General features: G+C 32.6%; 1 protein-coding gene across 1 annotated transcript; it reads left to right on the forward strand.

Moving 5' to 3' along the window:
• Positions 1–9,484: 9,484 nt before the first annotated feature.
• Positions 9,485–13,829, forward strand: LOC108910385. The gene is made up of 2 exons (XM_018714971.2): positions 9,485–9,618; positions 12,606–13,829. Exons 1-2 carry the CDS (start codon positions 9,485–9,487, stop codon positions 13,669–13,671), a joined length of 1,200 nt encoding a protein of 399 aa, XP_018570487.2. The 3' UTR covers positions 13,672–13,829.
• The last annotated feature ends 656 nt before the right edge of the window (positions 13,830–14,485 follow it).

Below are 14,485 nucleotides of genomic sequence, written 5' to 3' on the forward strand. Positions count from 1 at the left end.
GACATTGTTACTGTCAGACTATTGAAACTATATTTAATAGTTCTACTATAAATTCATGTCATTGAAGCGGAATAAAAAGTTTCATTAAATAGTTACTTACTTTTATTTATTTTTTATACTCAAAGAGCGAAAACAATTATTTACCGAATTATCAAACAAATGATCCATTTAATTTATAAAAAAGAAAAAAGGGATTTTTATAAATTCTATTTTTAAAATTTATTTTGCAGTAATGTAATATAGATAGAATAGCTCACGGTGTATATGGAATGTCCTTTGCACCAACACCAACACCTTTGATTCCCAATACAAGAAAATCTCTGGAGTTTTGAGGCAATTATAAGCACATGTGACCTCTGAGAATTCCATCAATCACGTTGCCAAGCCAAGGGACGGATGCAGTAAATCACTTTTTTCTAAAATTAATACTTTTCCGTTGCAAGAAAAATGTTTTGTCTCCTTTTTCTGGCCATCTTCAATGAACATACCTTTAGGGATTTATTTCTAAATATACAGTGAAACCTACCAATTAATATTTTCAATAATTAAGATCCAATTTCGATTTCTTCACCGATTAAGTAAATCTTAAACCCTTTCAAATAAAGAGTCAGTCAGATAGCTGCAGCAATTGTAAAAAAAATAGTTTGGATGTATTAAAAATGAAATTTTTATTTCAAAGTACGTCTTAAAAAATCAACAAACGAATTTCAACGTTTTTTTTATGCAAACATTGCAAGACAGCGTCTAGTCATTTTTTTTAGTTAATGGGTATTTTATTTCAGCAAAGAAAATGTGAAAACTATATCACGAATAAGTAACTTCAAACAATACGTTGTGTAATACTTAAAATTTAATGTCAAATATTACACTGAAATAAAAAGAGGTTCCTGTCAATACTCAAGAGTATATTTTATATAAAAGTGAATAAAAGTTAAACAACTTTACCTATTATTTGTTGTATTATTTGGTGTAAAAATTCTTAGTTATAACGTTTACATATTTTTTTTATTGTAAAATCGTACACAACAAATATTACCCAAATAAAAAGTATATCTACATGTTAATAGTGATATTTTGATTTTATCGTATGATTAGGGAAAGAAGACAATAATATAAATAATATACTAAAAAGGACCAATAATTTTACAAATACGCTCTTAGAGTAAATTTAAAAATAATGATATTGCAATGCCTCTGACCTTTAATCAATTTTGTTAAAATAACAGAAAACAGCAACACTTTTACGTAGTATGTAAAGGGAAAACAAATAAAAAAATTGTTCAACCTAAAGTCTACAAATATAGGTATTTATTTTTACTACTCTGTCTCAATTTTATTGAATTTATGAGAATACAAAAATAGATCCAATATCTGTACAGGATAATTCAATGTACACGTAGAGAGAATAAGCTGCATCAGGATATTACGTGCTCAGACAGCACTGTATCCAAAAAATTATAGAAAAATCTTAATTTCACCGTTTTGTTAACATTAATGTGAAAGAAAATTAAATTTTACTGAAAAATTATTACTCTCATTTACAAAGTCGCTTCTCACTAGAGGGATCTCGGAAACGGTAAGAGTGGTAAAAATGAAGGCATGTTAAACATTAGTTTTTGAAATATTTGAAAAAATAAACGAAACGAAATTTTGGAAATCCGTTTTAATTTCATTTCAACTTTATTTGAGATGATATTGGAAAAAAGAAGAACACTTCTCATGGCAACTTCTTGCCCTCTATCGAATGGCGTAATCAATTTTTATATGTAAAGTTTCGTCTCTCCAGGACTATCATCACCTTCATTTTTATATATGCGACCCCGGAAATTTTATTATATTTTTTGCAAGCCCTTATGACCCCCAATACTGTACTTCCTCAGCTCGAACCAAATTCAGACGTTTTGTCTCTTCAATGTATTCGTTCCAAATTTATCTAAATTTTTTATTTAGATGTCTATGTTTATTGAATTATCGTATACTCTATGTGTCGTCAGACCCTATGAAATCTACCTAGTTATTTAAACTATTACCATCACACGTTACAATAAAACATTATTAGTCATGAAGGCTTGCGAAAAATGTAATAAAGTTTCCAGGGTTGTATTTAAAAAAATTGATGTTGGTCTTGGAGAGACGAAACGTTACATATAAAAATTGATTATGCCATTCGATACAGGGCAAAAAGTGGCCTTGAGAAAGTGTTCTTCTCTTTTTAATATCATCACAAACAAGGCTGATATGGAACAAAAACGGATTTCCAAAATTTCGTTTTTTTCAAATATTTCGAAAACTTTCGAAAACTAGTCATGTTAGCCTTGATTTTTCAGAAGTATATTGTTGGTTTCCTGATTATGCAAGTTTGCTCCCATTTAAGCTACTTGCTACTTCGTATCTCTTACCGTTTCCGTGATCCCTGGACGAGAAGCGAATTTGTAACAGCCTGTATAGGGTACAAATTGCAAAGTTACACATTGTAAATTTTTAAGATCGAAAGAATCTTAAATTTTATGAATTTCAAATATAGTGAGTACTTACGTCAAAATGCTTTTGGAAAATTTTATAAACCAGAAATCTTTGAAACAATACTCTTATAACGGACTGCATAGTGCCTATGAAATAAAAAGCTGTGTAACAGTGGAAAATGTGTTACTATATTGAAATTATACAATTAACTGTAAACCTACTTTGCAATTTTACAGAAATTACATTGCGAAAGTACTCTTATTTCCGAATAATTACCATCAGCCTTGAACATTCGATGTCTACTTATCTCATCACAGGCTCAACTTTCCCCCACTACCAGACAGCCTAAGGGCGGAGGGGGCTAGCCGCCTTAAAGCGGTTCAAAAATGACCAGAATGGAGCTCCATAAGAATATACACAGGATTCTGTCCTCGTGCTCTCATATCTTATCTAAAGGTAGTTTTATTATAAATTAATTAAATTTTTAAGTAATGCTGCTACATTACCAGATGTTTAATATGAATCATTAAACCGATTTCCCGAAAAATTGCATATAAAAAAATCATGGCAGGTTATTTCAATTGTGTCCCAAAAAAAATGGGAAGGTGTGTGTGAACGTCAGAGTATGTTTTTTCTGGATCTTATTTTTTATTACGTCTGCAGTACGCACAAATAATATAAAACATTATTTCATAGAAGATTCAATCAAATATGTGAAAATATACTTTCTATGCTCGATTTCATACAAATATTGATGATTGCAATCCAGAATCCGGAGAGCGCGCAAGAAAATAAGCAGGTTGCCGTGAGGGTGCTATTCATCGCGGACGTGTACATTAAAGCAACATATGGACAAGTGGTATTATGCACAACCCTGGAGACCTGTCAAAACCTATTTATACGCTATACAATACGTATATGAGATGGCTAAGTCCGACCCTCGTCCCTTGACGCTGGGACATGCCCTCCGTTCCAACTAAAAATACACACATCCACCAGAACATCGAATCTATTACAGCGTCAAGTGCTGTGATCAATTTTTTTGAGGACTAATCTAATGAGTATAGCGACAGTCGAGCCCTTTATAGCAATTCTTATATTTATTTACAGCGAAAAACAACGAACTGGTAGTTTTTCGGTTAGAACAGTTTTTTTAAATATGTGTTTTTACTAAATTCAGCAAAATTACCTGAACTGTATAAAAGTTACAGGTTTAAATACAAATTTTACAAAATGTAGTAGATTTTCTCGATAATTTTATAAAATTTACATAATAAAATCATGAAATTAGGGAAATTTATACTGAAGTGATTATACAGAGTGACCAAAAAAGCAAAAGGTCTCAGATTTTGGACAATGTTTACATAAATACGTGTGCCCAATTTCAAATTATTTCACTGGGTTGTTTTAAAATTATTTAATACTATTATACTAGATAAAAACTTTATAGGAAAAACTCACTTTAAAATTGACCAAAGAATACGAGGTTTCACTTTTGGTCACCATTTGTGAATCGTCACCTTGTATTGAAAATATCCAGTAGGTATTATATTTCACTGTAAAAAAGCAAAATGTTATAATTATTGTTCTAACAAAATTTGCTACTGCCATTTTCAAAAATAAACTTTGAGAGTAATAGAATTTTTGTGTCTAATATTATCAAATTTGTAACAGAAAACTCTGACATATTGCTTTTAAAGAATGGAGAAATGTTTTAAAATTTAAAAACTCGAAAAAAAAACATATAGGAGAAAAATTTATATGGAGAGAATATTAAAAATAAATTAAATTACGTACTTTTATTTTTTCCTATAAAAAAAGTGTAATACTTTTTTGATACTTCCCTTCGATTACACAGTCACACAAAAAAAAAGTTGGGTATACTTTTTATGCGACATATATTTTTCGTAGTAATTTGGCCTTCTGAACACGAATCTGGGGTCAGAATTGGCCCATCACCTCACAATTTTTTCCTAACCTCAAAAAACTTGTGAAAAATAGTAAAAATTGATGAAAATTTACTGGGAAAATTTGGAAAAAAATTTATTTCCACATCAAATAGTACATTTTTATGTAAAAGACTCTGCTGAATTCAAATCCACTGTCAGAATTGAGCTAGAACGTGTGGTTTTTTTTCTAACCTCAAAAAACCGAGCAGGAATCGCTATTTTCAAATTCTGAGCGGATTTTGACCAGATTTTGTATAAAGGGGTTTTTTGGGTCGCTGATTACGAATATGAATTCACATTGTAAAAATTCAAGATGGCTGATCCAATATGGCGGGTGTACTTTTTTGAAATCCACCGATTTCAGTAAAATTTGGCATCATAAGGATTGCTGGTTGATCTCACCTTCATTAATCACACATCTGGAGCCAGATTTTCATAAATCAAGGTAAAAGATTCCACTCCGTCTAAAAATGTGACTTCGCTTAAAAAAATGACTTAAGGACTCTACACATGTAATGATGTGTAGTGTGATGTGCTTGTTTCCATGGGACAAGACAAAAAAGTTTCTACTTTATTCTTTCATTTATTTAGTCGTGCATGGGCTTATGGTTTTCCAATCAGATTTTTTTAACTACTATGCAGTTTTCCTATGGCATTTAGATGCTTTTATTTCTTAATAATTTTAAAGTTCAAGGAAAAGGACACATTACTGCCACACAGCACATCACTGCATCTGCTTATGCCTTCAATCTAAAAATGTGACTTTGCCGAAAAAATGCCGCCTACTCGGCCTAAAATTATGACTCTGCCTACAAATTTTACCTTGATTTATGAAAATCTGGCTCCAGATGTGTGATTAATGAAGGTGAGATCAACCAGCAATCCTTATGATGCCAAATTTTACTGAAATCGGTGGATTTCAAAAAAGTACACCCGCCATATTGGATCAGCCATCTTGAATTTTTACAATGTGAATTCATATTCGTAATCAGCGACCCAAAAAACCCCTTTATACAAAATCTGGTCAAAATCCGCTCAGAATTTGAAAATAGCGATTCCTGCTCGGTTTTTTGAGGTCAGAAAAAAAACCACACGTTCTAGCTCAATTCTGACAGTGGATTTGAATTCAGCAGAGTCTTTTACATAAAAATGTACTATTTGATGTGGAAATAAATTTTTTTCCAAATTTTCTCAGTAAATTTTCATCAATTTTTACTATTTTTCACAAGTTTTTTGAGGTTAGGAAAAAATTGTGACGTGATGGGCCAATTCTAACCCCAGATTCGTGTTCAGGAGGCCAAATTACTACGAAAAATATATGTCGCATAAAAGTATACCCAACTTTTTTTTTGTGTGGCTGTGTTATAAGGGGTACAAACATGTATATATTAGATAGCAAAGGAGTCAAATAAATGAAGCCAAGATTATTTCCCCTCCAGAGCAATCTCTAGTGCTAAACTGACTGAATGTGCGTGTGCCCAGTTTACATGCGTTGCAAGGGGTATACAAAAATTAACTCATATATCTCTAATTATATTAGTTTCTCTCTCTAAAACCACCGGAAAAAACATGTAATTCAGACTTATCATACATTAGTTTTAGTAACATTGATGGCTTATTGATAGGTACAGTTACAATTTTCTTAGTCGTCACATAAAGAACTATTTCTAAATCTTTGTATAATTGTAAGTATGTGCACTCCACAATGTCAAAAGAGAGAGAAAGAGGATCTTAACTTTTTGTTAAAAAAGTACAGTACAAGCAGTTTTTTCAAAAACTTTTTTCTGTCGTCAATGAAGTCATTTAAAAATATGTTTTAGGCAGTTTGATTTATTTGATACAAATTTGATCTCTTCAATTTCTTCAATCCTGAATATCTTGTTCAGATGTTTTGTACACTAGTACAAGTTTTTATATGACCCCATATACAAAACTCTATAGAACTTCAATCAAATGTTTGAGGAAATTAAAACTTAGGTTTTACACGGCCTCTACAATGATTCTAATGTTATAATGCGTTTCATTTGAAAATTGTTGTGCTCTTACACTAAAATGGGATCAAGGCTGACACCTAGAGGTACATCTTTAAGAAGTACTGGAAGTATTTTTCTCTTTGAGAAAGTAGTTGCAGGTATAGGTATATCTCCATTCAGTCAATCTACGTGGTGAGAATTTTGGACCAATTAAGTGATCTCCAATCATTCCAATCCACACACTCAAAGAAAACTGCTGTTGGTAATGAAGCGCCACATACACGGAAAAAATTCCACATGATTTTTTTTACGGTTATTAAGATAAATAAATAATTGATTATTATCGATTGTTCTAAAAAATTGTCTTTATTTATAAGCAAGATCTGTGTCAGAAACTAAGGATTTTGCTCAATCCTTTCTCGAATCCAAAGATGAACTGCACGATGATGTGAAAATTCTCACAGTGAAAGAGTCTATGCAAGGAATATAAAAATTGTTCCTTTAAGATGATCATCATGTGGTTGATATTTAACTTCAGAGCAGTTTTTCTAATGCTAGTTGTCCAGTTCGTTATCAATCGAGTTCAGTAGTAACTACAATCGTATTTAAGTTATTTTCCTGAAAAAGGACAAGTCTTAGGGAGTCATCCAGGAAATCGCACAAACAAAGTGTGATGAGAAATACATGCTATCGGAGTTATTGTAGTGTTGCATATTGGGTTAATGAATCAAATTGCACAAAATGTACTCAAAATAACGGCAATATTTATTAACAACTGTCAACCTAACAAAACTTTCTTTTTAATAATTTATTTCTTTGTTCCAAAAATATTGTTATTTGCGAAAAAAAACAAGAAATTATTTTACAGCATATTAATTCACACCCTGTATAGTACTACCCAAATGCGCGACTGATAACATTGATAGTTTTACATATAAAACAAAACCGACTCCATATTTGTACCCCCTTTGTGTTAAATTTCGAATACTTTCCTGTGTCTAATGAAACAATTACACGACTGAAGTTAACCCAGCATTTTTAAAATTAATAGCATACATTTGTGTCGAAAAACATCCTATCGCATAGCAGAATTAATGAAGCCCTCTGTAAAACAAAAGCCGAAACCGGCGCAAAAAAGAGCAGCAGCGCTGAAATTCTTTTGGTCGATTAACTTATGGTGTGAGTTTAGAAGCATATAGTAGGCAGGCGTCCATTAATCATTTTTATAATGAAACAGCAATTCCAAGTCCGGCTTAAACAATACTAGATTGATTGCTGATATCATGGCCGATGGAGCGTGCTGACTTTTTAAAAGTCAATCACTAAATATGAGGGAAGTCATTAATATAAATGTATTTTGAAAAATCCTGACGTGCATAATTTGATTCTGATTGCACTTAAAGTATGATCTATGATACATCTTCGGAAAAACTTCTGGCTTGAACAATTTTCCTATACTGTACAAATCTCAATGGAATTGTCAATAAAATGTGGTAGCCACATAGCTGTTAGGTATGTTACTCAAGTTTTAAAAAGATGACATTGAAGAAACGTTTTAATAAGATATTTGGAGCAACTTCTTTACAACTGACTACATAAATCGACTGAATTAAATGTTTCGTATGTACTTTTTCTAATTATTAAATAGGAAACTTAATTTTTAAACGAATGTATTTTTTAGCTTCGGTATATTTTATCCATATTGAAAAATTGGTTTTTTCAATTAAAATGTGATAAGGATACCCATTTACTACAACCGAAAACTTGAAACAGCATAAGGATCCGACAATATCGATCTATAATGAAAATTTAGTAGACTTGGACAACGTCAGTACCAAATGGATCCTCTTCCCATTGAGGAATTAACATTATAAACACATATAGGTTAATTCTTATACGTGTAACAATAGCCGGGACGCGTAGTAATTTATTTGTTAGTTCTCGAAGCGGATGGGCCAAAAAATAAAATATTTGAGTCAACATAAATTATCGAAAATTAAGGGCTCTCAAGTAGGTTAGCGTCGTCCTTCGGAGAAATTTAGCAATATTTTTTGAACAAGTTCACTTAGAGTCGGGCCATGTGATAGTCATCTGTCGCGTCCGGGAGGCGCCAGCCTATGCTGGGACAAAATAAAGGGAAAAATGCATTCCAAAGAACGTATGAATTCCAAGAATAAGTTGTTAGAATGTTGTGAGGAAAAGAAAGTAATAAGTAAAATAGCTGGTTTTTTGGCGGATTTTCCAAGCTATAAGGATATATTAAATGAGATCGACTAATCCGTCCCGTATCGCTACACGGAGTCACTAGAGAAAGGCTAGGGTTATTTGTAAGTTTAGTCTCAAAATTATTTAGATAAATATAAAATCAGTCAATTAGATAACTATTAACATGGATGGGATAGTTATGCCAAAGCGTCCCGGTATCCAGGGTTCCCGTCAGTAAGATAAGAACAGAAACGTCTGGACCCAAGAAATGGGCGTGTCGAAGCGAAGTGTCGAATTCAGGAGAGATCTACAAAAAAAGGTAGTTCTTCCTTAGGTTCCACATTGAGCAGTCGACTTAATTTTAGAGTCTCGGGCTAATTAATTAAATTTAATAATGGAAATTTTTTTTTCCAAATTTTGCGATGAATCTCGCATTCCCTGAATCTCAGTACGCTGTCGTGTGTCGATAAAGTAATTAATAATGTTGTTCGAGCCGGTATGTTGTTATTTTGTTTGTTTGTTTTATTTACTATTATTAAAACCCTTCCTGGAAGTTGTGGTGTTTCTCTCAACTTCAGTGTCACCCCGTACAGCCAGCCACTGGATTACATTCTACGTAAGCAATAAAGGGTAAGTGCCTGAAATTCATTCTCTGAACGTACAACATTTCTAAGTTCCCTCGTATTAATTAAAGTATAATGATAATTATAAACTCCCTTTCGAGAATTAAATAGTAAACTCTTTTGAAATCCAGACTCTTTATGATACTAGTCATAACGGTAGATAGATAATTAAAGAAATAACCCCTATATAACCTCATACGTAGCTCTGGAAGAATCAGGCTGCAAGCTGTTGAGAAGGCCCTAGAGTCAGCAATTCTAAAACCAAAGTAGCATGGAGTTGGAAGAAAACAGCAATCTTTCATTGCCTTTTGTCAAGAAGAATTCAGAAGGTATCCTAAAGCACAGCATTTACAACATACAAGAAAGAATAGAATCTATACTCATCTTATCTCATCCAGAAACAAGGTATTGTCAACAGCATAGTGCATGGAGCTTGCACTATTTCCGAACCAAAACAGAAGAAATAGATACACTAATAGAAATGTTGAACCATAACAGAAATCATCAAAGAATGAGACGAGGGAAAAGCAGGTTATGACTTGTCTATTCTAATCTCTAATGATGTACTGATGACAAAAGCGCTCTTTCGTACAATATTAGTAACATCGCCTATAACACCTCAAGGAAGATAAGGACATCTTTTCCCAAATGAGCTGCAGGAGCATCTCATATACGTGCTTCAAAGTCTACATTGGATAAAGGTAGAAATATATTAGGTACTAGGTTGAGGAAATAGTGTTACTTGAAGAATAACATGGAGCAAAACACTAGGTGAATACAAAGAAGGGGAGCGATATATTTCGAAACGTCAACCAACGACATCGTAATCAGCCTGGATATTATTTAACATTTAACAACTATCACAGAAATCTATATTCTGATTCTTCAGAAGATATATTCTGTTCTTGATATTCTTGAATTTATTGACTAAATAATATCATTGGAATACTTTAATATCCAATTATCCTTCTGAAGCAAAACAAATCTGGCAGACGCTATCTAGGTGAAAACTTATGGTTAGCGTTTTCTGGAATATATATATATAAACAATTACACGACTGAAGTTAACCCAGCATTTTTAAAATTAATAGCATACATTTGTGTCGAAAAACATCCTATCGCATAGCANTATATATATATATATAAATACCCATTTGGTTAATTTTATGACCTCAAGTAAAACAATAGGAAATATTATGATTGGCAGACTCCTCGACGACTGAGGAGTGTTTATTGAAAATAAGCATGGAAGATGGCTGACCAAAAACATTTGGATGAGATTTCCCGCCTACATGTTGCTGTGTACATTCTAGAACTGCTTCAACATTGCATTTTAGATCATTCGGCATATAGTCTGGATTTATCACGCATTATCATTTATCATTTATCAATCAGTTTTCACTTGTTTAAACGTTTCAAGCACTCTTAGATAAAAAATAGTTTGAATGCGGTGAACAATTATTACAGATAACTGTAAAGAAATAGTTGCATGGAAAGGTAGAAAAATTAGTTCTACAAACTGGGAATACAAAATTTTAAATGGTGACTATTTAGACAAATAAATTAATGTCCATAACTAATAAAAATAATTGCATATTTTTAATTAATTGGTTTTCTTTGGAAACCAGATTCTGGATGACCCCCGTATATGCAAAAAAAGTGTCATAATCCACTCAGTAATACAATGCATATGGGTCATTGTAGCTTCAACTACGATTGTAGGGTGGCTCGTGCTATTGAAAGGCACACCTGCGGTGCGGTCGTTGTACATATGGTCTAGGCCAGCATCAATAGCAGCCCCAAGTCGTGAAAAGATAGAAACGGGATCTGAACATATTGTAAAGTATTTAGTAAGCCTTTAATTTTGGGACTGAGGCGTCACCAATATGTGCAAGTCATATGGTCACATTTTTGGCGATAGGGAGATCATGAATTTGTTTCTGCATTCAAAGCCACATATCATCCAGTGAAGATAAATCATACACTTTACCGCATAAAAGACCAAAAAATTGTTATTACAAACATTTTCAGTAAAAATATAAAAAGATAAGTATTCGGTCGCAAACAATAAAAGTCAAATAAGTGCTTACAGGATTTCCCACAGGTACCTCGTGATCACTCCATACTTTTTTTAATTTTAAAATTAAGAGAAATTGTTTCAAAGAAAAGTTGAAGAGTCCTTTAATGGCTCCAATAATTAATTTTTATAAAAAAATTCAATGTTGCATGTGCCTAAGTTATATTTTTTAAATGGAACCCTCGTTTCTTATATTTTTAAAATAAATTTTTCTGATTATACCTATACATTTACTTCAATAATTTTTTTAGGTAAAAAGTTTTTATTCATATCGACAGTATGGAATTATGTGCAATATACATATTCAAATTGCTACAAATACGTTCAGGATATAACGCCTGTATAATGCTTTTAGTTTTTTGGGATTTTTCTTTTTCAAAAGACGGAACTGTTAAGTTCCATTTATGAGGAGAGATTCACTTATCACTGTCAAATACAGAACCGGTTCAGAAAAAATTATGGAGATGAATAATGCAACACCTGCATACGGAATAATTATTTTAAATTTATGTAAACCTAACTTTTATCAGTTTTTTTATTACAATTTAATAAATAAAGAGTTATCTAAAAAAAGATCTCCAAAGCAAATATTTGACATATGTATGGGTATTGTTGAAACCAGAAAAATTTAAATATTTTTTAAAATATAAAATCTTAAGCTTTAAGAAATTTTACTTAAATCTAAATCTAAAAGCTTTATACAATTATTTTTGTTTTTCCTTCTCTATCTAGTTTATTTTGTCAGGAAACTGGAAATAATAGTCTTTTTTATTAACGAAGATAAATACTTTAACCCAATTTTACGTATTTGTATGTGCAATAGCAATATATTATTTGATACCGACAATCATTTTTTAAAATATGCATATATATTTGCAACACAATGTGTCGATCCTGTATACGTTTCCAAACAGGACGAGAAATCGTCCTTTCCCATTCTAAGTACGGAATACATTGAAAACCGTATTGGATGAACGTATTTCGAGACTCCGCCCCTCTCTAAAGCTCCATTGGTCTGATTGCACCCTAGAACTTACGTTCACCCCTATAGGAAGGTTTGTGTACCTAAATGAAATACGCTTTTCTAAACGTATGTACACCTTCCTTGTCTGAATCGCGCGCCGCAGGATAACATTATCCTTTTTCAGCGTTAAGAGTGGGATACTCTGCAAACCCAGATGCTTTTAGGGGTAGGCAGAAAGTCTAACAATATTTGGACGTAGTGTGTCTGCTTTTTCACATTATGCATTGTGTTTTCTAAGCGATAGCTTCGACATTCTTCCTGCTGCTGTGGCGACAGTGTGGTGTAAGTCAGTGTGAAAATGGACATACATAGTAGAAAAATCGAACTGAAAAGTGAGATACAGTGCGACGAACACACTCAAATCACGTCCAAGGCAGTGAAAAGACCTTTCGATGTCGCTTTTCTGATGTTACCAGACGAAAAACTAAAACAGAAACAGAGCAAGATCGCAAAGAATATCACGTTTGAAAAAGAACTTGAAGTGAGTTATAATAACAACGATGAGGACGAAGAGATCGAAGTCGAGGACACTCCACGTGAGTACAAATTGCATCAGAAATTTTTCACACAAAAACAACAGATTTTTGACGACCCCAATCTGATTAAACCGAAAAATTTAGAAGATCTCAGAAGTAAATCGCTATCGTCGCCGTCAGATCAAAAAAGTGCTTTTACTAAAGTAAACCTCTCCACAAAGGAACCTCGGGTGTCCCCCGGCTTATCAGCGAGTCCGGAACTGAGCTACCAAAATTCTTTGAGCCCTTCTCCACCTATAATAAACCGCAACTATCAAAACTTCCCCACGAGCATGCTTTCGCCTAGCCAGATCTTCAAAAACCAACAAATCACTGCATATCAAAACCAATTCCTACCGGAAAATTTCCACCATCCCAGTGGCAACTTAGAAAACACATTCTTCAAAACACAACCGGAACTTATCCAACCCAATTTCGCTAAGATGCGGCCAATGTACAGACCGGACCTCACGTACAACTATCATCAATTTCCCAACCAGGACATGTTGAAAATGGCCCAGCCTGATTTAAAATTTCCAGCTGATATCAGAAATCCGGCGGCGGCGATCCTAACCTCGCTTTTACCGCCTTCTCTAGCGGCACTGTCGCTGCCTGCTCAAAATGTGTGTGCCAAGTGCAATATATCGTTTAGAATGACGTCTGACCTAGTCTATCACATGAGATCTCACCACAAGAGTGAAGCCACAGACATGAATAAAAGGAGGAGGGAGGAAAAACTCAAATGTCCGGTATGTGCGGAGTCATTTAGAGAAAGACATCATTTGACCAGACATATGACTGCACACCAGGACAAAGATGACGACGACAAAGATGTCAAATAAAGGGGACTGCTTTCGAGACGAGGGATTTTATTAACACGACTGTCTATCGGATTTATTTCCTTGATACTTAGTATGAGGAACGTTCTCTAAAATATATCAAAAAAATTGTTTCACACTGATATTATACAGTTTACATAGTACTAATGCAATTGATTCTAGTCTGATATTGTGAATAATATAATGGGAATTTCTTGTACATATGTATATTTCTGTGTAGATATTGATTTGTTAATTTTGTTATTTATGTGCAATAATATTATATTAATTTAATAAAGTTATAAATAATCCTATTATCTAATTTTTATCTACGTTAAAAGATGCATACTCTATTTAAGTAAATTTAGTAGCTGCTATTTCAATTTTAAAGGAGTGTGAATAAATTCTAAAGAAGCATGTAATGTAGGAAATGCTTTATTTTAAATTTTCAAATATTTCAATTAAGTTTTGAAAGTTGAAAAATGTATTAAAATCTGATTTTGAAGTACTAGTACAGCTGTAATAGTAAATAACCCTTTAACAAACAATTTGAAAACATGTTTTAGGTAATTACAAATAAACTACTATACTATCTTTTGAAGAATATCATAATTGTAGTGGCTATTATTATTTCTGAATTTTACACTTCTGAAAAAGAATCTGTCAACATACATCTACAGGTTCCTAAAAAAAATATAGAAAACATTTTTACAAAATTTAAGAATTAAACATTCAATAAATAAATATTAAATCTATCTAACGTTAAGAGTCTGTTCCACGACAGAGCCAAAGGTTTAAAGTCATTATATTCAATATACTCACTTATAGTACGTTGAAA

Source organism: Anoplophora glabripennis, unplaced genomic scaffold (assembly GCF_000390285.2).
Source record: "Anoplophora glabripennis isolate ALB-LARVAE unplaced genomic scaffold, Agla_2.0 scaffold438, whole genome shotgun sequence".
In the NCBI taxonomy this organism is placed as follows: domain Eukaryota; kingdom Metazoa; phylum Arthropoda; class Insecta; order Coleoptera; family Cerambycidae; genus Anoplophora; species Anoplophora glabripennis.

What these genes read in the sequence shown, in the direction of transcription:
- LOC108910385 (XM_018714971.2), top strand. Translation starts at nt 9,485, where the DNA reads ATGGAGTTGGAAGAAAACAGCAATCTTTCATTGCCTTTTGTCAAGAAG. An exon ending in TTATCTCATCCAGAAACAAG is followed by an intron (nt 9,619 to 12,605) that starts GTATTGTCAACA and finishes GGTGTAAGTCAG; the next exon opens with TGTGAAAATGGACATACATA.